This window comes from Sinocyclocheilus anshuiensis, unplaced genomic scaffold (genome assembly GCF_001515605.1).
Source record: "Sinocyclocheilus anshuiensis isolate Anshui unplaced genomic scaffold, SAMN03320099.WGS_v1.1 scaffold112, whole genome shotgun sequence".
Classification (NCBI taxonomy): domain Eukaryota; kingdom Metazoa; phylum Chordata; class Actinopteri; order Cypriniformes; family Cyprinidae; genus Sinocyclocheilus; species Sinocyclocheilus anshuiensis.
The window spans coordinates 1,179,785-1,206,105 of NW_015557175.1; the positions used below are offsets into that span (position 1 = coordinate 1,179,785).

Genomic DNA, 26,321 nt, shown 5'->3' on the forward strand with positions numbered 1-26,321 from the left:
TATGCTTGAACTTTTCAGTTTCTAAGCTATTTTATTGAGAAATCACAGAACAATGTTGACAATACATTTCTGCGTTGAATGATTATGTGCGCGTGATGTACACGCTACTGTCTGTAGCCTATGTGTGTGCGTTACAGTGCAGCAGCGCATTAGATTAGAACGGCGATTAACTTACCTGTACAATAAGCTGTTTAAAACGTGCATTCTCCTGTTCAATTTCGAGCATCCAGTAATATATAATCACACATGTCTTGTGGAGCGCTTTCAGAGTATGCATTTATTTGTCATTTGAACTGTTTGGAAATGGAGCGTAAATGTGGAAGTCCTTCAAAGATTTCTTATCCTGTTGCGCCCTCTATAGGACCAGCGACTAGTCGACGTCAAGCTTAAAGCGTCATGGCAGAGCATTGAAGTCGACTAGTCGATTAGTCTGTGCAACCCCTAATTCATATATGAATAGATTTTTACGTACACCTCTAGTTTTCTCTTCCTCTTCTCTAAAGCAGCGCAGCATGGCCTCGCCCCCTTTGCTGCCTTTTCCTGAGGGCAGGGTTAATCTGGGTTTGTTACGTCACGAACCAGGGAAGTAACTTGCTGTAGTCCCTACCAGCCATTTTTGTAGGCATTAAACTGCCAGAATTTTAAAAGATATCTCTGTTTGCATTAGACTTTCAGCTTCGTAACTTTGCATATATTGTTTATGCTCAAACAGCAACATTACACACTAATGTTAAAAAAGTGAAATCGCAATCAACCACCCCTTTAATTGTTGGCGATTTTAATATCCATGTAGATAATGAAAAAAAATGCATTGGGATCAGCATTTATAGACATTTTAAACTCTAGTGGGGTTAGACAACACGTGTCAGGACCTACCAGGGTTGCCAGGTTTTCACAACAAAACCCGTCCAATCGCTATTCAAAACTAGCCCAATCGCATTTCGAGGGGGTCCCCCGTTAAAATTCACATTCCAGGGGCTAAATATCACATTATTTGGGTCGCTTCAACCCGCAGACATGAAAAACAACCTGGACTGTTAAAGTAGCCCAATTCCGTGGGAAAACCGAAGACTTGGCAACACTTGGCTACATTGATTAGGTCAATCGGAACTGGTAACACTTCCCATAACACCCGATGTACTTGTTACATCATAAGAAAAATGACATCTACGTCTACATCTACATCTTGTTTCATTCTTATTCCGAGGTCAATGCAGCCACCCAGATTCAGTCTGTATACAGATCAGATAGTCACTGCAGTCACCCAGATCCGGTCCAGATGGTGAATCAGCACCTAGAGACGACCTCTACAGCCCTGAATGTCAGCGGAGACCATGTCAACTAGAAGAGAACCAGATCCCCTGCGAAGCCCTCATCAACTAGACCGCCATCGGGACAAGAACACGAGAACCAGATGAGTCCTCTGCTCAGTCTGACTTGTGTTGCAACCTGGAATCAAACCATGCCATGCTGGTTTTGTCTGGCCAGAAGAGAGCTGGCCCCAAGACTGAGCCTGGTTTCTCCCAAGTTTTTTTTTTTCTCAATTTCTGTCACCGATGGAGTTTTGGTTCCTTGCCACCGTTGCCTTTGGCTTACTTAGTTGGGGACACTTATGGCGCTTTTCCACTGCGTGGTACGACTCGGCTCGGTACGGCTCAGTACGGTACGGCACGGCTCGGTTCGGCTCGGTTTGCGTTTCCACTGCAGTTTAGTATCGCTTTAGAGTGGGCGGGATTATTCACATGTCATTATAGTTGCACCGCCTCTACTGCCGCGACTCCTAAAAAACTTTTTCATTCCGCGTCGCCCCATCAAGCTCTCGAAAAGCGCCATAAATTTCTTTCAGTATTGTTGATTTGATTGCACAGACACTATTTGAACTGAACTGAGCTTCTGTCATGATTCAGTTAGGAGCACGGGAACGAAGGAGTGAGGAGACGAGGAGTAAAGTAAATTCCAAAGTCTTTAATGAAACCAAAGCTGGGAACACGGGGAACACAGAACACGAAATGACATTTAACAGCAGACAGGAAACGAAGGGCAGAATACACTTTAAATCAGTGCTTCCCAAACTGTGGGCCGTAGCGGTATTGCAGGGGGGCCGTGGCTAGGCTAAATCAAAATATTAAAATATTTAAAATATTCTAATTGTTCTAAAATGTGATTCCCCCCCCCCTCCTTATTACACAAATAAAAAACACAAACATTTTTTTTTCCCATTATAGCGAGGTGAGATACATTGCTTATTTTCAAACTGACGTTGGTTGCTTAGTAGGAATTCAGTCACAATTAACCATCAATTCAAAAATGCGACGGTGGCTGCTCGGTAAAAGAGGAGTAGAGGATGACAATCCATCCTCATCAACTGGACCTAACTGCACTTCAAGTAAACGAAAGACTCGTAAGTACAGCGAGGAGTACTTGTCCTTCGGATTTACCAGTGTTGGTCCTGCTGACAACCCCACGCCTGTCTATGTGATATGCTCAGAGACCCTTTCTAATGAGGCACTGAAACCATGCAAGTTATGCCATCACCTCGAAACAAAACATGGGTCGTTTGCCAGCAAGCCTCGAGAATAAAAAAAAAATTAATTGAAAGATTACCAGCAACGTAAAAAAGTGATTGAGTCAAACTGTGTGACGGGTGGCGAAAATGAAAAGGCAGTGACAGCATCGTATGAGGTATCAAGACTGATAGCTACATCTGGAAAGCCCCACACCATAGGTGAAGACTTCATTTTACCAGCCACTAAGCAGATGGTCAGCATAATGCTGGGAAACAATGCAGTTAAGCAACTTAACTCGATTTCTTTATCAAACAACACGGTTAAGCGCCGAATTAATGATATGGCCGAGAATGTGTTCCAGCAGCTAATTTGCAGAGTTCGAGCGAGTCGTTTTTATGCAATTCAAATCGATGAGTCCACAGACATCGCGGGTATGGCGAATTTGCTCGCATTCGTTTGTTTTAGACAATGCTGTCAGAATGGTGAATTACATTAAAAGTCGTCCACTGCAAGCACATTTGTTTTCCCTTTTGTGTGAAGAGATGGGTAGTGAACACCGCCAGCTTTTCCTACATACCGAGGTCCGCTGGCTCTCACGCGGCAGAGTGCTCACCCGGCCCTTCCAGTTACGTGACGAGGTCAGAACATTTTTCATTGATTCCAAATTTTAACTTGCAGACTGCCTCTGTGATTTCGACTGGCTTTGTAAATTGGCCTACTTGGCAGACGTTTTCAGCCACTTGAATGGACTCAATCTAGCCCTACAGGGGACAGCAGTAACAATGTCATAACAAAATAGAGGCAACCATAAAGAAAACTGATCTGTGGGGGAAAAGAATTGCCCGAGCCAACTATGAGTCCTTTGAAAACATGTCCGACTTTTTGTCTAAGGAAGAAAGGCCACTTCTCGTCACTGCAGCAGTTGCTATGACAGAGCACATGCAGGCTTTAAAGTCTCAGATGCAGGACTACTTCCCTGACATCAGCAAACAGCAGAGCTGGATACAGTATCCCTTTGCCAACCACAGTGAGGATGTAATTGCGGGACTTACCTACAAGGAACAGCACAGCCTCGTCGATCTATCCTGTGACAGCTCCTTGAAACTGATTTTTTCTGAAAAAACTTTGACTCAGTTCTGGTTACATGTGTCAAACGAATACACTGAACTCACCAACAAGGCAATAATGTTTTTGATGCCGTGTGCCACAACGTATATGTGTGAAGTGGGATTTTCGGTGCTTGTGGCCTTAAAGACAAAGTACAGGAATGCGTTGAGTGTGGAATCTGATCTCCGTCTTAAATTGACATCGATTCAACCAGACATCAAATCCTTAACAGTTGAAAAACAACATCACCCATCTCATTAGGTACTGTCTGGAAGACTGCTGATCAGACTGTGGGACTATTCTTTACTAAAACTGACTAAGTTTACATCGTTCCTCAGTTTAAATGTAGATGTTTTCAGTGGAGCTTTTGCTATGTTTTTGGGGGGCCTTACCCCTCTGAAGTTTGGGAAGCTCTGCTTTAAATACACAGTAACTAATTAAACACAGCTGGAAACAATAGAACTAAATAGGGACAGGAACAGGAAAAACCAAATATGGGCATCGTCATCAAACTGGAACACGTGGGGGAGGAAAACAAAACACGAGACATGGAACAGACTCTCCCGGAAGGCGCGTCCTCGCACCACACAACATCCAACGGGGAGGGGAGGTGGGCGCTCTGGAGGTCCCTCAGGACAAACACGGGACGATTCAGGGACTGGAGCCCTCCTTGGGCTATACTCGGGAACAGGAGCCCTCACTGGGCTAAACTCGGGGACAGGAGCACTCCGTGGGCTAAACTCGGGAACAGGAGCCCTCTGTGGGCTAAACTCGGGGACAGGAGCCCTCCGTGGGCTAAACTCGGGAACAGGAGCCCTCTGTGGGCTAAACTCGGGGACAGGAGCCCTCCGTGGGCTAAACTCGGGAACAGGAGCCCTCCGTGGGCTAAGCTCGGAACCGGAGCCCTCACTGGGCTAGACTCGGGGACAAGAGCCCTCACTAGAGCGAGCTCTGGGGCTGGAGCCGACACTGGAGCGAGCTCTGGGGCAGCCGGCGGACCTGACTTCAGAGCGGCCGGTGGGCTTGTGGGAGCCGTAGCTAGCGGGCTTGACTCAGGAGCGGCCGGCAGGCTTCTGGGAGCCACGGCTGGCAGACTTGACAACGGCGCAGCTGGCGGGCTTGTCTTCGGAGCGGCATTGTCAACAAACTGGAACACGTGGGGGAGGAAAACACAACACGAGACATGGAACAGAGTTTGACAGCTGGAAGATGACATCACTGAATCAGTGATGAACTGACTTTAACTAAAAAATGTAGTGTTTACTATTGTCCTCTTGCATTATCGACACACTATTTTCCTGTTTAATACTGCAAAGCTGCTTTGACACAATCTGTATTGTATAAAGTGCTATATAAATAAAGGTGACTTGATTTGACTTGACTTGACTTGACATACATTTACAGGCAGTAGGACAGCCTATCGTAGCCTTTGGACCGAGGGATATGATTGGATGAACATTTTATGGTGCTACACCTTCCACAGACAATATAAATACAAATAAATACATTTAGACCACTTTACTTAGTGATTGCTATCGGGATGTGAAGAGACTTTCAACCAGCATAACCAAATCACCTACCCTGCCTTTCAGAGATGACAGGCATGACATCTGGAGTTAAAGAAGTGTCAAGATTCTTTTTTTGCTGATGCAAAAAAAGCCAGCAAACTGTATTGACTCTGTTTTAATTATATAAACACAACTGTACAATTTAAGTGTAAACAAATTGTAAACTTTTCATTAGAATTTACATCAGTTTATATTATTCAGTTAATATGATTTATTATTTAAATCTCTGTATCTGTAAATTCAGTTACAGGGGGGACTTGTCCCCTTCAATGTCTATGGTGGTTACAGCCCTGAAATGCAGTTAACAACATTGCCCAAATGCCTGTCCAATTCGTGTTGACCAACATTTTGTGTTCATTTTGACATGATCCAATGTATAATGTTATTCAAATTAAACACAAGTTACTATCCTTTAAATCAGCAGATAATACAAAGAAGATTATTTTCTTTATGCATGGCCGTCATTTACCGAGAACACTGCCAGTGTAAGAACAGGGAACTTTCTCAAACACCTCAAATGTGCATGTAGTGTAATCGTACTCCACTTGGCACTTGTCAGGATAATTAACTGGCCTCTGCATTCTACAGGAATAAAACAAAACAAAATGAATTATTATGTGTTTTATCAGTCCGAAATTCTGTCACAAAATGCACAGCTCTGGAAAAAAATAAGAGACCACTCCAAATTTTTCTTTAATCAGCATCTCTATGTGTACAGTATGACAGCCATTCCACTGCCTGTCTGTTGAATTCCAACAGATGCATACCTCATTATGCATGCTTAAAGGGGTCATATGACGTTGCTAAAAATAACATTATTTTGTGTATTTGGTGTAATGCAATGTGTTTACGCGGTTTAAGGTTAAGAAAATATGTTATTTTCCATATACAGTACATTATTGTTGCTCTTCTTTCTGAAACATGTCAATTCTAACAAAGCTCATCATTCTGAAAAGGGAGGTGTGCTCTGATTGGCCAGCTATCCAGTGCGTTGTGATTGGCCCAATACCTCAAGCGTGTGACGGAAATGTTATGCCTTTACCATACTGTGATGCCCTGTCCGGCCGGAGCGACTAGACAAAAACATTAAAAAAAACATTGTGGGGACATAATTACGGATTATAATGACTTATACTGTCTTTTTACTACACAGAGTGCGTGTGATCGCGAAATCGAAAGTGAAAGTAAACATCGCAAACGCTCATTCAAAATGACATAATGCTCATTCAAAATGACAAAATGACATCTCATCTCACTTACGACAAAAGAACACTTTTGGACATTGGACACCGCTACACTAACCTGTTTCAGGACACTTTATCCTCCAACCCATCGTGGCCATCTGAGATTCTACTTGAATAACACACCGCGGCGACGGATTAAGAAACACCGCAGGAAACGTGCTGGGATCCGCAACAGACTGAGGAAAAGAGCACACAACCCTCCTCTGCCGAGTATTCTGCTTGCCAATGTCCAATCCTTAGAGAATAAGTTGGACGATCTTAGAGCCAGGATAAGTTTCCAACGGGACATTAGGGACTGTAACATCCTTTGTTTGTCTGAAACATGGCTAACGACCTCGGTCCCGGACACTGCTGTAACGCCGTCTGATAACTTCTCTGTTTTAAGGATGGACAGAACAGCCGAGACATTATTTTCCACATACTGTACATTACTGTTGCTCCTCTATGCCCTGCCTTTCTGAAACGCATCGGTTTTTACAAAGCTCCATCGGTCTGAAAAGCGAGGTGTGCTCTGATTGGCCAGCTATCTAGTGCATTGTGATTGGCCGAATTCCTCAAAACTCGCGTTTGAATCGTCAGTGGCAAATTCTTTAAATGTGAAAACGTACTTACGGGCTGTGAGTCAAAAGTGCCAGACTGTCCTTGCAAAGTTGGAATTGCCCCACTTTATAGAAACAGCCTTTGCGCACAGACGGCCTTGTATTCTCCCAGGTTCAGGAAACAGTCCTCTGTAAAATGCGATGCACACATTCGAATATTTGGGTTGAACTGTTCTGGAACAGTGTTGTAAATACAACTTAATCCCTGATTTCTAGTTGTGTCCTCTTTTGGAAGGCCAAACAAACAATGTAGTTTCGCTTTCACAATGAAACACACAGCATCTCCACGACATGGCGGCGGCGGCAACAATACTACAGCGAGAATCAAAGTTACGCCTTCTTTCTTTGCATGAACATTTGGGTGGTGTTATGCAAATTTTCCCACACAGTGACGTAGACATGTGGGGGCGTGTTTAAACGAGGCGTTTTAGGTGGGCGTGAACGAGTCTTAACGTTTATAAAGAATATCTTTTTGGGTTTGAGACTTAAGTCTTTGCAACTTTATGGATCTTATGTATGCAGGAACAGCTTGTAACACTCCAAAGAGAAAGGAAAACTTGAAATAGCATCATATGCTATCATCCTTTACTGAAGTAGTGATTAGGTGATCACCTGAACCAAACCTTATTTAATGAGGTTTAACAAGTATAAAAACTACTGCTGTGGTCATCACTATATCCTCTTGCGATAGGACCAGCTGGATGGCAAAAACCGTGCTAGTAGTACCTCAAAAGTAATATGGAATCAAATAATAACTATTGACCATGCCAAAAGAGTTTTGAGTGAGAAAAAGAATGACAAGAATGGCAAACGGCAGCTGGGGTGAAGTGCACGGTGGGGATGGTTCGAAACCTGCTCCCAGGGGCAGGGCAAAGCAAGAAAAAAAGCGCTTCATCAATGAGAAGCAAAGAAGAGCCAGGCTGAGGTTTGCAAAAGACTATAAGGATTGGACCATCTCTAATAAGACCAATTTTCAGCTTTGCCCAACACCTGGTCGTCTAACGGTTAGATGGAGACCTGGAGAGGCCTACAAACCACCCACTGTGAAATTTGATGAAGGATCGGTGATGATCTAGGAGTGCTTCAGCTGGAATCGGTCACATTCGTCTTTGTGAAGGGCACATGAATCAAGCCACGCACAAGGTTGTCCTGGAAGAAAACTTGCTTCCTTCTGCTCTGACAATGTTCCCCAACTCTGAGGATTGGTTTTTCCAGCAGGACAAACAGTCAGGTCAATCAAGGTGTGGATGGAGGACCACCAGATCACCAGAAACTTCTGCAATGTGATCAAGAGGAAGATGGATGGTCACAAGTCATCAAACAAGCCGAGCTGCTTGAATTGTTGTGCCAGGAGTGGCATAAATTCACTCAACAGCAATGTGAAAGACTGGTGGAGAGCGTGCCAAGGCTCATGAAGGCTTTTATGAAAATCAGGGATTTTCTACCAAATATTGATTTCTGAACTCTTCCTAAGTTAAAACATTGGTATTATGTTGTTTAAAAATGCACATGATCCTTTTTGCAGCAAGTGTTGGAGCGAAGGCTGTCCCCCTCAACCCTCAAAGTTTATGTCGCGGCAATCGCGGCTATCCACGACCCCGTAGAAGGGACATCGCTGGGGAAGCATGACCTGGTCGTCAGGTTCCTTAAGGGGGCGAGAGAGGATTGGTTTTTCCAGCAGGACAAACAGTCAGGTCAATCAAGGTGTGGATGGAGGACCACCAGATCACCAGAAACTTCTGCAATGTGATCAAGAGGAAGATGGATGGTCACAAGTCATCAAACAAGCCGAGCTGCTTGAATTGTTGTGCCAGGAGTGGCATAAATTCACTCAACAGCAATGTGAAAGACTGGTGGAGAGCGTGCCAAGGCTCATGAAGGCTTTTATGAAAATCAGGGATTTTCTACCAAATATTGATTTCTGAACTCTTCCTAAGTTAAAACATTGGTATTATGTTGTTTAAAAATGCACATGAACTTGTTTTCTTTGTATTATTTGAGGTCTGAAAACACTGCATCTTTTTGTTATTTTGACCAGCTGTCATTTTCTGCAAATAAATGTTCTGAATGACAATGTTTATTTGGAATTTTGGGAGAAATGTCGTCAGCAGTTAATATAATAAAACAAAAATGTTCATTTAACTCCAGCATGTACCTATAAATAGTAAAACCAGAGAAACTGATAATTTTACAGTGGTCTCTTAATTTTTTCCAGAGCTGAACGGTAATAAAAACAACATTTAATGAGTTAACTTACTCTTTTATTGGCCTTTGTTCTTAAAGCATTTTCAATTAAGTGCTTTTTAAATTTTATTTTTTTATTTTATTTTATTTTAATTTAATATAAAATATAAACTTCACATTTCTTTTAAATCCCCTCAAAATTATTCCCACTTATTTCCATTGTATCTCAGTTCCCTTTCAGTCGGTCACTCCCGACGTCACGTCGGATGACCGACGAATTGGGATCTCGCTTAGAGAGACCAATCTTACGCCAAAAAGTAGGGGCGCAGGTGGCTTCCACAGGACACTGGGATGGGCAGTAGCTGTGGCCTTTTGGTAGGATCCCAATTCGTAGGTCATCCGACGTGATGTCGGGAGTGACCGACTGAAAGGGAACGTCTCGGTTACGTATGGTAACCCTCGTTCCCTGAAGGAGGGAACGGAGACGTCACGTCCCGTCGCCACAGCTCCTGTACCACCGCTGAGCGGCCGGGTCACCGGCTCGGCTCCTCAGCGAAAACCTGAATATGCGCTGCATCTGCTGCCTACTTATACTCACGCTGTGATCAGCAGCAGCTGGATGCAATAATCGCATGCCAATGTGCATTGGCTCGTTTAGTTTACACTCGAAGTAGATTGGTCGCTCTAAGCGAGATCCCAATTCGTCGGTCATCCGACGTGACATCTCCGTTCCCTCCTTCAGGGAACGAGGTTTACCATACGTAACTGAGACGTTGTGTTGTATTGATTGTGGAAATCAATAGTGATGTCACTACACAGTAAAAATGTTGTACTTACGTATCACAGCACCTCATGGAATCAGCAGAACAATTACAGTCAAAACATTTACTGTTTCTCCAAACAGATCCAGTAGAATGCCATGTCTTATCTGTCGTGGACTGGCAAAACTTAACTATAAAAAATCAGAGAAAGAATTCAGGAAAAGAAAAAAAAAACTTGATAATGTGACATACTTTTTAGTAATGCAATAAAAGTGAAGGACATTTTAAATCTGTTGTTTTGTGTTCCACGTTGAAGCATCCAGCATTGATCAGAGGAAGGACAGCACACAGAAACAAACCAAGCACAAATGACCTCTTCACAGTCAACAAACACATTGATCCAATGTTAATAATCTATAGATGTGCTAAGTAAAGTGCTGCAATTAATGTATTGTTTATTAATTAATATTAATTAATTTATTGTTTGTATGGCAACATTTAATTATCATTGAAGCTTAACAAGTATAAAATATCACAAGCAATTGACACACATTTAATGAATCCTGCAATTAATTGTGAAAATTACCTATTAACAGTCCTAAAATCTACCAATTAAACTAAACATAAGCAATAAGAGAAGCTTACCATGGTTACGCTGACAGTGATTTGATTATATGAAACCAAAATCACAAAGCCTGTATTTAAGTGAACAGAGGAGGGTGGAGCAAAATGTTAATGATTCATTTGTCAAATGATTTTGAAAAACATTATTATTATTTTTATTATTATTAAGTACACATTTCTTTTTGTGCTTTGGTAATGATTATTGCAACATTTTTAATTGCAGAATAAGATAAAAACAAGGTCACAAACATACCTGCCTTATTGCAGTGCAGCTGCATTAAAGAAACACAAATAGCATATAGCTAAGTGTAGTGTTTTATTAAACAGATATGCTGCTCATTATTCTCTACATGCTAAGTAGAAATGTACAATATTTTAGAAATGTGCTAAGTAAAGTGCTGTTTGGACTTTGATGTCGAAGCAAACGACAGCTCAGCAACATTCCAGTGCAGCCAATGCACACTACTGTTCAAAAAATGTGGGGTCAGTATGTTTTTTTTTAGTTTTTTAAAGAAATTAAGACTTTTACTCTGCTAGGACATATTAAATATATCAAAAGTGACGGTAAAGACATTTATGATGTTACATAAGATTTCTTTTGTAAATCTTTCAGGGTATGTGGGAAAGGAGTCATCAAAATACATCAAATAACCACTGGGGTACCTCAGGGTTCAGTACCTGGCCCTCTTCTGTTCTCAATGTACAAAACATCACTGAGACTTACATTAAAGCACATTACATTAAGATTTTTTTGTACGACTGCTATGTCAATGGCATGCAGCTCTTGGCTTAACATTATCTACACTATGGGCAGCTGTAATGCTCTTTAAATTGGCTTTGGAGTTTTCATTGTGAATTAAGATAGAAAATTATATTGTTAGTAATTTATATTTCTATAAGAATAACTTCCTGTATCTGGATTTTTAAAAAATAACTATGTATTTAATATAACATTTAGAGTTGCAGCATATGTAAAGGATTTATTTATTTATTTACTTATTTATTGCATAATTCTAAGACACTTTTGTTTACAAAAGATAACACAGAGGACACTCAGCACATCCAAAGACTGGACTTCAGTATGGAAACAAACAACAGCTCTACACAAAGGCATGATAGGAATATACCATGTTTGAGAAGACACCAATCTGATTATATCAAACCAATCAAATACATCTTTCAACAAAGTTACATATAGTAACACATTTAGTATATTTTCTTAATTAGACATTAGAGCTTTCATTCTATTCAGTGTGATTGGACTCATTAGGTTGTAATGGTAAAGACGAAACCACCAGAACAACTGGAACTTCAATACCACATCCGCAAATAAATATAGTTTTTTTTTTTTCTCCAATGAACCCAATACATGTTGACAGGTTTGAAGTCCCTTTGACCAGGGCTGAATCTGAAGGCTTAGGTAAATATTTTGTGTTTGCCAATATCAGCATATCACTATTTTAGATGTTAATCTTTTACATGAAATAACACAACCTCATGTTTTCTGATGGTTAAGTGCATGTGCCTAAATGGAAAAAAATTATAAATCACTTCAGTTTACAGGGAAAAAAATAAAGGATTTGCATTTAGATTTTATAACTTTAAGTGAAGAAACTTTTGGTGCTCTACATTTTCAAAAATCATATTTTTAAGTTATTTTGAGTATTCCAATATTATATATTCCATATATTATTATATATATAATATATTCCAATGATTTTGTACCTATAATTTAAAAACGTTCTTCAAACCTAACCTATTTCACGCAAGGTTAATCTGTTGATATACAGTAACAGTTTTTCAAAATGAATGCATTTGTGCATTAAGTCAGCTGGTCTTAATGGTTTTTGTATGTGTGTTTGTAAAGTTTCAACTTCCAACTTCAGTATGTCACTTTCAACTTCATTAATTAATTATATATATATATATATATATATATATATATATATGGTACTATTGTCAAATGTATAGTTATGGTCAGAATTATTGCCTCCCCTTGGTAAATATGAGCAAACAAGTCTGTGAAAATATGCATTTTTTATCCTTTTGATCTTTCTTTCAAAAAAAAAAAAAATCACAAAAATCTAATCTTGTATTGGATTAAAATACTGAAAATGGAAAATGGGAGGGAAAATAAATATTTAATAAATAATTAAATAAATGCTTTTATGAAATAAATGTTTTTCTCCAATAGACAGTGCCCACAATTATTGGCACTATTTTATTTAATACTTTTTGCAGTTAAGTTAACAGCTCTGAGTCGTTCCTGTAGTGCCTGATGTGGTTAGAGATCAGAGACAATTCTTCCATATAAAATCACTCCAGACCCTTCTGATTCCCAGCTTCATGTTGGTGCCTCACCTCTTCAGTTCACCCCATTCATTTTCTATAGGGTTCAGCTCAGGGAACTGGGATGGCCATAGCAGAAACTTTGTTTTGTGCTCAGTGACCAATTTTTGTGTTGATTCTGATGTTTGTTTTGAATTATTGTCTTGAAGGAAGATCCAACCACTGTACATTATAAGATTTCTAGCAGGGACAGTCAGGTTTTGACTTCTTTTCATGATGTTTTCCCGAAACACTCCAAAACACCACTCATGTGGTGATGCAGGTGCTGTTTGTTATTTTTTTAGGCTTTCTGACCCCGAGACTCAGCTATTTTCTGCATTTCTCTAGCTGTGATCCATGGGGAGTCTGTGGCCACTCAAACTATCCTCCTCACCTTGCTTTAAGACAATATACACACGTCCTCTTCCAGGCAGATTCATAACATTTCAAGTTTATTTCATGTTCCTAGTCACCCTGGTAAACTAAAAGAAATGTAAACATGAATAGGGATTATACTTCATATTTTATTCATAAGAATTTCTGGGGTGCTAATAATTGTGGCCAACGTGTATTGGAGAAAAACATTCATTTCATAATGTGATCCCCCCATACACCCCACCCCCCTTCAATTGTTTTACTTAAATTAAAGGTTAGTTTTATTTATTTATTTATTTAGAATTTTTTGAAATGAAAGAACAAAAGCATAAATAATGCAGATTTATTTTCTATATTTCACTGTAAGTGGTACATTTTCAAAACTTTAAGTGCAAATCTAAGAGATTCTTAGATTGTCAAATCTGAAATCTTCAAACTGATCACGCTTGTAACACATCTAGTCTTTCATTAATAAGCTGCTGTGTCTTTATTAGGGATTTAAATGTGCCCTTTTACACAACCACTGTTTAAAACACAAGATTATTATGATGTTTAATGAGCACATTTGATTTAATCATAAAAAAAGGTGCAGATTTTCCATTGAATAATTTTAAGAATTCATTCAGTTAATCAGAAGCAAGTATTGCAAGATTCATGTTTTAAAAAATAAACCATACGGTAACTATAATGTAATTCATATGTAATGTAATCCTTTTTCCATTAAAAACATATACATTCTTTGAAATTTTACAAACAAATATCTTCCAACACATATTGTCCTCTGTACATGGACAAGTGTAAGCTATTTTTACAAATATAAGATGAAAAATTCAATATAACAAAAAAACAAAATTCCTTGTTCTCTTAGCTTTACTTAAAAAAATGCTTTATTTCAGCGATAAAAGAAAGAAAGAAAGAAAGAAAGAAAGAAAAAGAAAGAGCCAAACCTTTTGGTAATCAAGAAAATTAGTTGTGCCATTAATAAGTAGTATGCCGTACAGTTCTTGGGCCCGTTCTTCGTATGTGGGTTACTCAGTTAACTGGATTTTATTGTTATTTGACAAGATCCAGGATTGTTAAGTTCTTCAAAGCTCATCCTGGAGTCGCTGTCATAGCAACAGGTCCGTTAGCTTATTTCAGGTAAACAGGATTAGATTGAATCATTTTAAGTATACTGAAAGTCTGTCCCAGCCACTGGTATTTTCTTAGAAGAGAACCTTATTAAACCAGGAATAATAATAATAATAATAATAATAAACAGAATTTTTTAATTATTTTGAAAATAATTAAAATGTTGTATAATCTATAAAAAATAGACATGATCAACTTTATTAATTGGGAGATTTATTCATGAAGGAATTTAATTTTATTGCAGTCCACACACATTACGTATAGTTTGTCTGAGCCATGCATTAATTTGAATGCTTTTATGCAGGTAGCTTTGATGCATCGCAGAAGATGCAGCCACTTCTCAAACCTCAAAATATTTTATGATGCGCAATTAATTTAAACACAGTCAGTTATATCTTAAAGCAGCACTATGTAACTTTTTCTGTGTTCAAAATTTGCAAAATGTATATAATGAGCGAGTACATCATGAATTCATCTTCCAAACCGTGTTTTTGTCTTATTCCGAATCACTACGGTACACTTATAATAAGTACTTATATTTGGACTAGTGTAGCCTGGTCGGGTCGTCACCGCTGCGGAGGAACACATACTTGCGTGAATCGCCATAGACATAAATTTAGAGAAGTAGCTCCGGTTGGAATGTTCTTCCGCGGGATGTGTGCAGTTCTGTTTATTAACCGCTAGAGCGCCAAAAGTTACATAGTGCTGCTTTAAAATGGATCTTATGGATTAAGAAACTTTAATTAATGCTGTCACATATAACAAATTTGCTTCAAAATTAAATGAATTTCTAATTACAAACGGCTATTGTTGACACTGAAAAATGCAAAGCCTGTACAAATGCTAGAAATTGTAAAAAAAAAAAAGTTTTGTATTTGTTAGAACTCTTATGTAATTTTGCTCGCTAAGCTGTTTCTTTGATCTTAATTATATGATGTCATTACGTTACTGTCTTTTCGCCAGCCAATCACTGGATTGCTGATCATGCTTTCGAGTAACAATATATCTGCCTTTCCAATGAACATGTCAACACAGAGTAATCTCAGACAACTTATTCCAGATATTTCAATTAAATATGCTAACTTGTTTGAAGAACCAAATTAGCTAGAGATCAGTTATCAGGATTAAAAGATCTGGCATCTGTAAAATCATCTCAGATGTATTAAGCAAGGTACGAAAATTCAACTAAAGTTCAACTCATTCTCATAGGAAACACAAAGGAGAGAAAGACACGCTGGAGTTCATCGCCAGAGATCAGGCAAGAGTCCACTTTGAATGAATGAGACCGGACAATGAGGTGAGACTAGTTGTGTGTCTAAGTAGTAGTGCTGATGAGTGAACTTGATGAGGTGCAAGTGTAGCTGGTTAGTAGTCGGGAGAGAGAGAGCGCTGTTATTGGGTGTTCTCATAGCCTGGTCGATCCGTGACAGTACACCCCCTCCACGGCCCGCCATGATGGCAGACCTCTTTCACAGAGTGCAGGACGATAAGGGTGCAAGTCATTGAAGGCTGAGAGCAGTGTAGAATCCAGGATATTGTCTCTGGGGAGTCATTGGTCCAACCAGCTGTTTTTTTTAATTGCCATCCTCTGTAGTGCCCTCTTCCTTTTTACCAGGCTTGCAAAGTCCTGCCACTTCTTGCGGACCTCCTTCCCTGATCTCTTAACACCCCTGGTTGCAGCTAATTTTGTAGCAATTTTTTATTTCATAATTTTGAACGTTTTTTTTTTCCTAATCTACATCAGGTGATGACTATTAGGTTCAAGGATACGATTCTATGAGGTAATATTTCAGCACTTGACAAATGAACAGCGACTCTTAAGTAGCACGTAGAACGAGTTTTCGCATGTTCATGTTAAGTGCATTTTTGGGAAACGAATGTGGAATTGCGGAAATCATTCGTAACCTCGCACGTTGAGAGCGCTCTTAAGAGCTAAGATCCATCGTTTTCGACCTGCTCAATTCATATGGATTAATTTTACGATCTCTTCATGAACTTTTTGAAGCGTCAAAGTGGTAGTTGCATATACTGTCAAGAGAGGGACAGACACCTCTCAGATTTCATTAAAAATATCTTCATCTGTGTTCTGAAGATGAACACAAGTCTTACAGGTTGGAACAACATGAGGAGTAAATTATGATTTTTTGGGGGGTAAACTACCCCAAGTGAAGTGTGTTCAGCTAGAAGCAGTGTAAAAATATTGTGGACTGCAGAACATAGATTTTAAGTTTCAAAGTTTACTGTGTAAAAACACTATTGAATGCTATTCATTTTTATTTGCTGATTAAATGTTTTTAATGTAATTGAATTTGATATTTTAACATTGATCAAAACACTGTTCAAAACACAATATAAGAACTTCAAGTATTATTCTGAGTGAGTCCATCATATAAACAGGGTTTTTTTTTTACTTGAAGCCTGTAAACAGCATATATAAAGGTGAATAAATTAATCTGAAAAGGATGTGTGGTAACACTTTAGAATTAGGGAACACGTTCACTATTGACTAAGAGTTTTCCCTCAGTAAAATTAATAGTTAATAAGGTATTTGTTAAGTTTAGGTATGTTGTAGGATTAAGGGATCTAAAATATGGTCATGCAGAATATTGCATTAATATGTGCTTAAGTACAAATAAACAGTCAATATGCTAGTGATATGCATGCTAATAAGCAACTAGTTAATAGTGAGAATGGGTCCCTAAACTAAAGTGTTAAAATAGTGTTAATGATACTTGGTATATTGCATTGTTGCGCTGTTGTAACATTGTAAAGTGAATAAATGTTTTGTTTTGAGATGCCTGTTTACGGTTTCATTACACTATTGTAGAAAAATGTAAAAAGATTTAAATACAGATTGAATACATTTTGAAAATTAAAAAAATATGTAGCTTATAAGAAGAAATGGTTAAATATAACTTTAAAAACAACAATGTTTATGTTTGATAAACTTAAAACTTTAGTTTGTAAATTGAGATGCCATTAATTAAGAGTGCAAGGTTAAAACATGTAAAGTCTAATAGAGCAAACAAAAATAAAATGAGTTCAAAATACTCAAAAAGCTGATGCAAAGAGTTGCCTCAATTTTATTGAGTAAAACGGGCACAATATTTTTTTTTACAGTGTAGTCCAAGTTGGATCCAAAAACAGTTGATATTAATTTTAATCCAAAAAGTACACATTACTCAATCATTGGAAATTATTTTCCAACAGCACCATAAGAGCACTTAATGGTGGGGTTTCTTGGATTAAACACGTCAAATGTGCATTTTTTGTAATCATACTTCACAATGCAGCCTTTAGTTAGGTTAGTCACTCGGCCCATCCTATAACAAAAAACACATCACTTCAGAGGAAATGTCTTGAAATATAAACCCACAACATGCTGTTCATAATCACAGAAATAAAGTTCAACTCATCCTTCAGCTTGTAAACATGAATGTTTATGAAAAATGTGTTTAAAATACAGCACACGAACAGGCCAGCATGTTAATGGAGCTTACATGAACTAACAATGAACAACCCTTGTGAAAAAGAAGTACGCTTTAGCATACATTTAAAAAGAGTACTTATTACAGAAATAATATACTTTAAAAGAATATACTTAAGTGTGAACTTAATGTAATGTTCTCGGATACTGAATTAAACATTATTTTCAATGAAATGACAATGTATTTTAGTTTACATCTATATTTAATGCAATCGGTTGAACTTAAAGGTGGGGTAAGCGATTTCTGGTAGCCAATGTTGAATGTTTGGTGAAATCACCAAAACAAACACGCCCCTACCCCAAAAGGGTCTCGCCCCTATTTTGATAGCTCCGCCCCACACATACGTACGCAACCCAGGCAACGATTAGTTCTGTGAAACAAAGCAAAACCAATGTTACACCGTGTCTACACCGGACGCAAGTGGCTCAAAATACTAGAACTCATTATAATCAGTGATGCTGTCTACACCATATTTATATATACATATCTATGGTCTACACTGGATGCGGCACGACACAAGAAATCCCCGACAGAAAACTGCTGCTTCCATTTATGACGTATTGACACAAATTTCAAATGATTTTCAACGGTCGTTTTGTCGCGTCCATTGTACCAGACAGACTTTAGCTGTTGCGGCGCAGACACAGTGTTACTCGCCTATCTAGAAGAAACAAAGCAACCTCGGCGTCCGATCGCAGGCCTTCCGCTCCTTGAGTTCTCTCCAGCGCTGGAAAGCTGATCAGATATTTACATGGGTCCTACTTCTTGCCTTATTGCCTTAAGCCTTCTTTTGTTCCGCAGACGTTTTCCTCTTTTGTTTTTTATCCGCAATCTCTATCTTTCTGTCGCTCGGCTCACTAATGTCCGTCCTGTGCACTGAACGCTCTCTCCTCCACATCATGAGTAGACACGCCCCTTACTGCTGATTGGCTACAAGTTTGTTTTGCTAGTAGGCCCGAATCAGTTTTCGAAAGCGTTTTTGAAAAATCGCTTACCCCACCTTTAAGAGTTCTTTTCACCCACTTAAACAGGACTTAAGTACATTTTATATGTAATTTCATAATTGCTTGTATTGTCTTTGAAATATGTTTATAGTGTGCTACATGTACTGGCAAGCATTTATTGTAAACTAAAACATACTTTAATGTCATTTCTATTGAAACTTTTATGTAATGTATTTAAATATATTTGTAATAACACATTTGTAATGATGAAATTGCAATTTAGTACATTTAAAGTATATTAACGTCAAATGTAATATTGAATAACACTACAGTTAAAATTATAATAAAGTACATGCTTTAGTATGTTACTTGAGTGTGTTAAGAAACATAGTCATGAAAGTGTTCTTTCTTTTAAGCGCACTTTTATTTCAGTAATATTGTATTATTTGCAATATTGTATTATCTGTATTAACTCCAATTGTTTTTGTTTATTTTGTTTTAAAAAACTGAAGGACAAGATTCAATTAATAAAACAATAAAAAATGTGGTTTTCGAAAGTTTCAACAGCAGTTAGGACGTTAATATCTTACGTGTCACAGCACTCCATTTCCCCGAGGGAGCAGATACATCTGTTACATCTGCCGTTTGTCCAAGTACTTCCCATTGGATGCTTGGAGTTATCATAGCCATCGACACAATGATTTGCCCCTATTTAAATTCAATTAAATTAAGAGTTGTTAAGAAGAAATGCAGAGTTTATTTACGTAATAGTGTACATACACCACCTTTTAAATATGTAGGATGATGAGTGGATGTGTGTCTCATTGTTATAATTGAATATTTCCTGTTCTTGGGTATTTGACATGAAATATGCTTCATGTAAACCTATTTTCTGTTAAAAAGGGTGATTCAAATGCAAATAAATGGCGAAAAACTAAGTTATAGTTAAGACATTACAGTTTCTGTTAGTTCCAGTTCAAGTTCATTTTATTCATATAGTACATTTATAAAGGCCACTAGGCTGACCAAAGTGCTTTACAGAGAGGAGCAAGATTAGAAGAAAATATAACATACATAGAAAACAAGCCAGACAAAAAATAAGAACAACATCGTTAAGAATTACCATATAGCAGGAGGACCAAAAACAGAATATAAAGCTCAATTCAATATACTAGGGAAAGCAAATAAGTTTTTAAAAGAGACTTAAAAGCAGACAGAGAAGGGGCCATTCTAATCTCTAAAGGCAGGGTGTTCCAAAGATGTGGCCCTGCCACCACAAATGCACGCTCCCCTCTACGCTTGAGTCTAAAGTGAGGGACTACCAGCAGAGCCCGGTCGCAGGATCTTAGGCTTCTAGACGGAGTGTATGGATGAGAGAGAAAAGTTCAGAGAGGTAGACACAGCTAGGTTATGTAGAGATTTATATGCAAAAATTAGAATTTTAAAGTCTAGTGAACCGGCAACCAGTGAGAGTGAGAGAGCCTTTGGTTTCTTTTAGGAAGAGGAAATTATGGGCTAGCCATGATTTAACCTCCTCCTAGCAGAAGAGATGTAATCGCTGCGGGATTGTTTCTTTTGATTGGTAGATAGATTTGAGTATCATCCGCATAGAATTAAAAGACACACCATGTTTCCTTAGAATAGAGCCCAGAGGTAGCATGTAGAGAGAAAATAGAGAGGGAGCTAAAATAGAGCCTCGTGGAAGGCCGCATGCGGGTCAGAGGTGCCATGGAAGAGATAAAATTACCCATCTTCACTAATAATTTTCTGTCAGGCAGGTATGACTGAGACCATTTCAAAACAGTTGCTTTTAAACCCACCCAAGACTCTAGTCTAGATAATAGAGTGGGGTGGTCAATAGTATCAAATGCAGCAGATAAATCTAAAAGAATAAGAACCACAGAATCTCCAGAATCGGTAGATAGATATCGTTTAACACTGAAAAATCTCATAGATACAATTACTTGACAGAAAATGTTGGAGTTGACCCAACACAATTTTCTCCAATACCTTTAAAATGAAAGGTAATACAGAAATAGGCCGAAAAAATTTTTTGAAACAGAAGGATCCAGTGAAGCGTTTATTATTTTTGATGTTTAAACCATGTTTTTATTTACCTTGTTTTAGAAGGGTCAAGTAGCAGGCAGAATCGCTTAAAGAGACAAAGGCACAAAATACCAAAACCAGAGCCAAAGATGTCTGTAAAGAGAAAACTAGGAACTTATTTTTAAAAAAAACACAGTATACAACAGTAAATGTTTATATATAAATTCTATATTGATCAGTAGCATTATGAAACTTACCATTTTTTGCAAGTTTAGCACAGATGCTGGTCTGATGGTCATTGGTACTTTAGGTCTTTTTAAAGAAAACAGAAGAGGGGCGGAACATCAAACATTTCAACACACATATGGACTGATCATCAACTTGTTTGATTACCAACTTTAACTACTTGGACTTTTATGCAGAAAAATATGCACTTTTATGGAAAATTTTCATGTCTTTAATGCAAGTGAGATGGGCATCCCATAGGACCTTTATGGATAGGCTATAGACTATGGCCCATATTTTAATGGTCTAAGCGCATGGTCTAAAGTGCACTTTGGGGCGTGTCTGAATCCACTTTTGCTAGTTTAACAACGGGAAAAATGGTCAGTGCGACAGATACATGGTCCAAAAGGGTTGTACTTATTCTCTTAATGAGTCATGGGTGTGTTTTGGGTGTAAGATGCAATAAACCAATTACAGTCTTATCTCCCATTCCTTTAAAAAGTTAGTTGCACTCGGGCCATAGCGGATTCGCTATTTACGTGGCAGAATTTGCAAGAGCCGTGCACTCTAGTCCATGCGCTTAGATCGTTAAAATATGGCCCATTTGGTCAAAGGTGCAGTCTATTTCAGTTGCCTCAAAATAGCAACGTGCCAACAATGTGCCTGAACACACCTCGTTTTCTGACCAGCATGCCCCTGGGCGCACAAATGGGCGCAAATGCATTTGCTATTTAAACAACATGGGGCAGGACGTAAAAATTATAACTGCGTCGGGCTGAAACTAGCAAAAAACGCCAGGTGTATGATAGGGCCCTTTATGATTAATCTTCTGTGAATATTGTGTTATTGAGAAGTTATTGGTTGCAAAATGTGTTTTTTTAATTTGAAATTGTTATCTTTGTAAGCAGTTATCATACACTGTTTCATAACCACTTAACAACACCAGATGTTTCCTGATATATTTCTCAATATATGATTGTGTCAGCTTCAAGTTGTCACAATAACTGCGGTCAGACAACAGGATTAGGGTCTTCAAGAGTTCACTGCAAAACTTATAGAATTAACTGCACAGGTAATTCATTCGATCTTGATCCAGCATATTACATTTAAGTCAAGTCACCTTTATTTATATAGCGCTTTATACAATTCAGATTGTGTCAAAGCAGCTTTACAGATTCAAACAGGAAAAAAAGTGTGCTGATAAAGCAAGAAGACAACAGAAAACAGTTTATTAGTTAAAGTCATTGTTGATTCAGTGATGTCATCGTCCAGCTCAGTTCAGGTCTCTTCCAATAGTGTCTGTGCAGTCAAGTCAACAATGTTGCCAGAAATTGCATCCCAACTAAGCAAGCCGAAGGTGACAGTGGCAAGGAACCAAAACTCCATCGGTGACAGAAATGGAGAAAAAAAAAACTCTCCTCTGGCCAGACGAAACGAGCATGGTGTGTTAATTCAAGGCTGCAACACATGTCAGATTGAGCAGAGGACTCGTCTGGTTCTCGTGGTCTTGTGCCGATGGCCGTCTAGTTGATAAGGTCTTCGCAGGTGATCTGTCTCTAGGGTTCATCTAGTTGACATGGTCTCTGCTGACATTCAGTGCTGGAGAGGTCGTCTCTAGGTGCTGATCCACCATCTGGACTGGAAACGGACTGAATCTGTGTGGCTGCAGTGACCCCGGAATAAGAATAAAACAGACTAATAATAGCTTATGCCATTCTTCTTATGATGTAACAAGTACATCGGGTGTTATGGGAAGTGTTCCCAGTTCCGGTTGACCTAATTAATGCAGCCTAACAATCCTTTAATTAATTTTAATTATAGAAAAGTGATTGTGTGTTATATGTATGCCAGATTAAAGAGATGAGTCTTTAATCTAGATTTAAACTGACAGACGGTGTCTGCCTCCCGAACAACGCTAGGTAGATTGTTCCAGAGTTTGGGCGCTAAATAAGATCTACCGCCCGCAGTTGATTTTGATATTCTAGGTGTTACCAAATGGCCAGAGTTTTGAGATCGCAGTGGATGTGAAGGACATTAATGCTATATGAGCTCGCTCAAGTACTGAGGAGCTAAACCATTCAGGGCTTTAATTAGCAATATTTTAAAATGTAAACAATGTTTAATAGGGAGCCAGTGCATTGTTGAGAGAACCAGGCTAATATGGTCATACTTCCTGGTTCTAGTAAGAACTCTAGCTGCTGCATGTTTGGACCAGCTGGAGTTTGTTTATTAAGGGCACAGAGCAACCACCCAATAAAGCATTACAGTAATCTAACCTTGAGGTCATGAACGCATTAATTAAAGTTTCTGCATTTGACATTCAGAGCATCAGCATAGGTTGTAATTTAAATAAATTTTTAAGATGTAAAAATGTGGTTTTACAAAATAGAAACTTGACTTTCAAAGGAAAGGTTGCTATCAAAAAGCACACTAAGTTTCTAACTAATGATGAAGAATTGAGAGTGCAGCCATCAAGTGTTAGACAGTGTTCTAGATTATTACATGCAGATGTTTTTGGTCCGATAATTAAGACCCCTGTTTTTTTAGTAGGAAATTACTAGTCATCCAGTTTTGTTAAATCAACCATTCCTTTAGTTTTATGAATTGGTATGTTTCGTCAGGCAGCGAACAAACATAGAGCTGAGTATCATCAGCATAACAGTTAAAGCTAATACTATGTTTCCTGATGATATCTCCCAAGGGTAACATGTAAAGTGTGAAAAGCAACGGTCCTAGTACTGAGCCTTGTGGTACTCCATACTGCACTTTTGATAGATATGATACCTCTACGAAAAATTTCCCTTGTTTATTAACTCATTTATTCATTATTATAAGATCAAACATCTGAATTACATAGTTTTAGCTGGTAATTTCCAAGTACCAGATTTATTCAAGAAACATTTAAGACTTTTCCTTGACATTATACTGTTCCTTTACATTATATTAAAATGTTGTATCAGACCAAAGAGCTCTGGGTGAAAATTGTGTTCATGTTACATGACTTAGATTACTATAGTATAGTACTACAGTAGTAATACATATAACTTAAAAATAAAAATAAAAATGTTATACTTTCCCCCAGAAATGTTTTGTTTTGTTTTTTAAATCATAAATTTCATGAACATGTAGGCTATGAAATGTTTTTATGTAAATAAGACCCTCAAATAAATGAGTGTTATGTCAGTCAGATCATTCTATCACAGGCACAAAAATGTAAAGAAATGCCATGTCATGGTTTTAAATAAAGGAAGGGTGAATAAACTCAACGTGTACATTTTAGCCTACCTCTTATATAAAGTAGTACATCCATCATTTTATTTGAACTATTTACTCAGTATTACATTTTAGTGAAATTCAAATATAATAAAACTATAATAAAATAATCCTAGAATAGTAGTATGAAGAATATCATAACAAAGCAGAATTCTTAAGTGTAGTACCGGGATAATAATGACTGGTAAACTAATGGCCAGGGAAACTCACATCCAGGACTTTCACTATCAGCACTGGCGCCCCTCAGGGATGTGTGCTCTCCCCACTACTCTTCTCCCTGATGACTTCACCTCTAAAGACGCCTCTGTCAAACTCCTGAAGTTTGCAGATGACACAGTCATCCAGGATGGTGACGAGACTATAGAAGTGAGGTTGAGCAACTGGCTGGCTGGTGCAGTCTTAACAACCTGGAGCTCATCACTATCAAAACTTTGGAGATGATAGTGGACTTCAGGAGGAACCCCCCTGCTCTCCCCCCACTCACCATCATGAACAGCACTGTGGCTGCAGTATTCATTCAAGTTCCTGGGCACCACCATCTCTCAGGACCTGAAGTGAGACATTCACAATGACTCTGTTGTAAAAAAAAGGCCCAGCAGAGGTTGTACTTCCTTCGCCAGCTGAGGAAGTTCAACCTGCCACAGGAGCTGCTGAAACAGTTCTACTCGACCGTCAGTGAGTGTCCTGTGTTCATAACTGTTTGGTTTGGCTCAGCTACCAAATCAAACATCAGGAGACTATTCAGCCCACTTTCTATTTGCACTGTTGCCCTCTGTCCGGCGCTATAGAGCACTGAGCACCAGAACAGCCAGACACAAGAACAGCTTTTTCCCTCAGGCCATGTTCCACCTAAATCAGGGGTGTCCAATCCTGCTCCTGGAGGGCCACTGTCCTGTAGAGTTTAGTGCCAACTCCAATTAAACACACCTGAACCAGCTAATCAAGGTCTTACTAGCATACTAGGAACTTTCAGGTAGGTGTGCTGAGGCAAGTTGGAGCTAAACTCTACTGAGCCTTGTGGTACTCCATACTGCACTTTTGATAGATATGATACCTCTACGAAATAATGATAGTCAGATTGGTATGATTTGAACCATGCTAATACAATTCCACTAATGTCAACATAATTTTCTAGTCTATTCAAAAGAATGTTGTGGTCGATAATGTCGAAGGCAGTGCTAAGATCCAGTAGCACTAATAGAGAGATACAACCACGATCGGATGATAAGAGCTGGCCATTTATAACTTTCAAAAGAGCAGTCTCAGTACTGTAATACAGTCTAAATCCTGACTGGAAAACATTTAGAAATTGCGCATTTCAAAGCATCGTTTTTGTGTATGTCGCCAAATTTGTGACGTGGGAAGTTCAGAATTTGGCACACAGTGAATCCTGCTCCTGGAGGGCCACTGTCCTGTAGAGTTTAGTGCCAACTCCAATTAAACACACCTGAACCAGCTAATCAAGGTCTTACTAGCATACTAGGAACTTTCAGGTAGGTGTGCTGAGGCAAGTTGGAGCTAAACTCTACAGGACAGTGGCCCTCCAGGACCGAGTTTGGACACAGACCTAAACAATACATAACACATCTCAGACTGTACATCTGTAAATAACTTCTCAAAACTTTTCATCTGTAAATAGCACATACGCACAATCACAATTCCGTCTATTGATATTTTCTTTTTCTTATATTTTATATTATTTTTGTATTTATTATCTATTCTCTTTCTTATTAGTGTTAATAATAGTTAATTTGTGTTTTATTTCATTTTATTACCTTAAATTATATGTCTGTACTTTCTGCACTGGAAGCTTCCGACACCAAGACGAATTCCTTGTGTGTGTAAACACACTTGCCAATAAAGCCCTTTCTGATTCTGTTTGTGAACTCCAGTCCGGGTTTCTCGCAGCGCCAAACA

At 38.6% G+C, this 26,321-nt stretch overlaps 2 protein-coding genes across 2 annotated transcripts; both read right to left on the reverse strand.

Annotated features, from left to right (window-relative positions):
* Positions 1 to 5,281: 5,281 nt before the first annotated feature.
* Positions 5,282 to 10,635, reverse strand: LOC107678394 (beta-microseminoprotein-like). Its single transcript, XM_016473633.1, has 4 exons — positions 10,616 to 10,635; positions 10,261 to 10,345; positions 10,047 to 10,161; positions 5,282 to 5,764 (listed from the first exon to the last, which is right to left on the reverse strand). The coding sequence occupies exons 1-4, from the start codon at positions 10,616 to 10,618 to the stop codon at positions 5,644 to 5,646; spliced, it is 324 nt and encodes a 107-aa protein (XP_016329119.1). The 5' UTR covers positions 10,619 to 10,635; the 3' UTR covers positions 5,282 to 5,643.
* A 6,863-nt stretch (positions 10,636 to 17,498) lies between these two features.
* LOC107678437 (beta-microseminoprotein J1) lies at positions 17,499 to 26,285 on the reverse strand. Its single transcript, XM_016473707.1, has 5 exons — positions 26,180 to 26,285; positions 21,164 to 21,218; positions 20,978 to 21,059; positions 19,451 to 19,568; positions 17,499 to 17,751 (listed from the first exon to the last, which is right to left on the reverse strand). Exons 2-5 carry the CDS (start codon positions 21,203 to 21,205, stop codon positions 17,625 to 17,627), a joined length of 369 nt encoding a protein of 122 aa, XP_016329193.1. The 5' UTR covers positions 21,206 to 21,218; positions 26,180 to 26,285; the 3' UTR covers positions 17,499 to 17,624.
* Between the last annotated feature and the right edge of the window lie 36 nt (positions 26,286 to 26,321).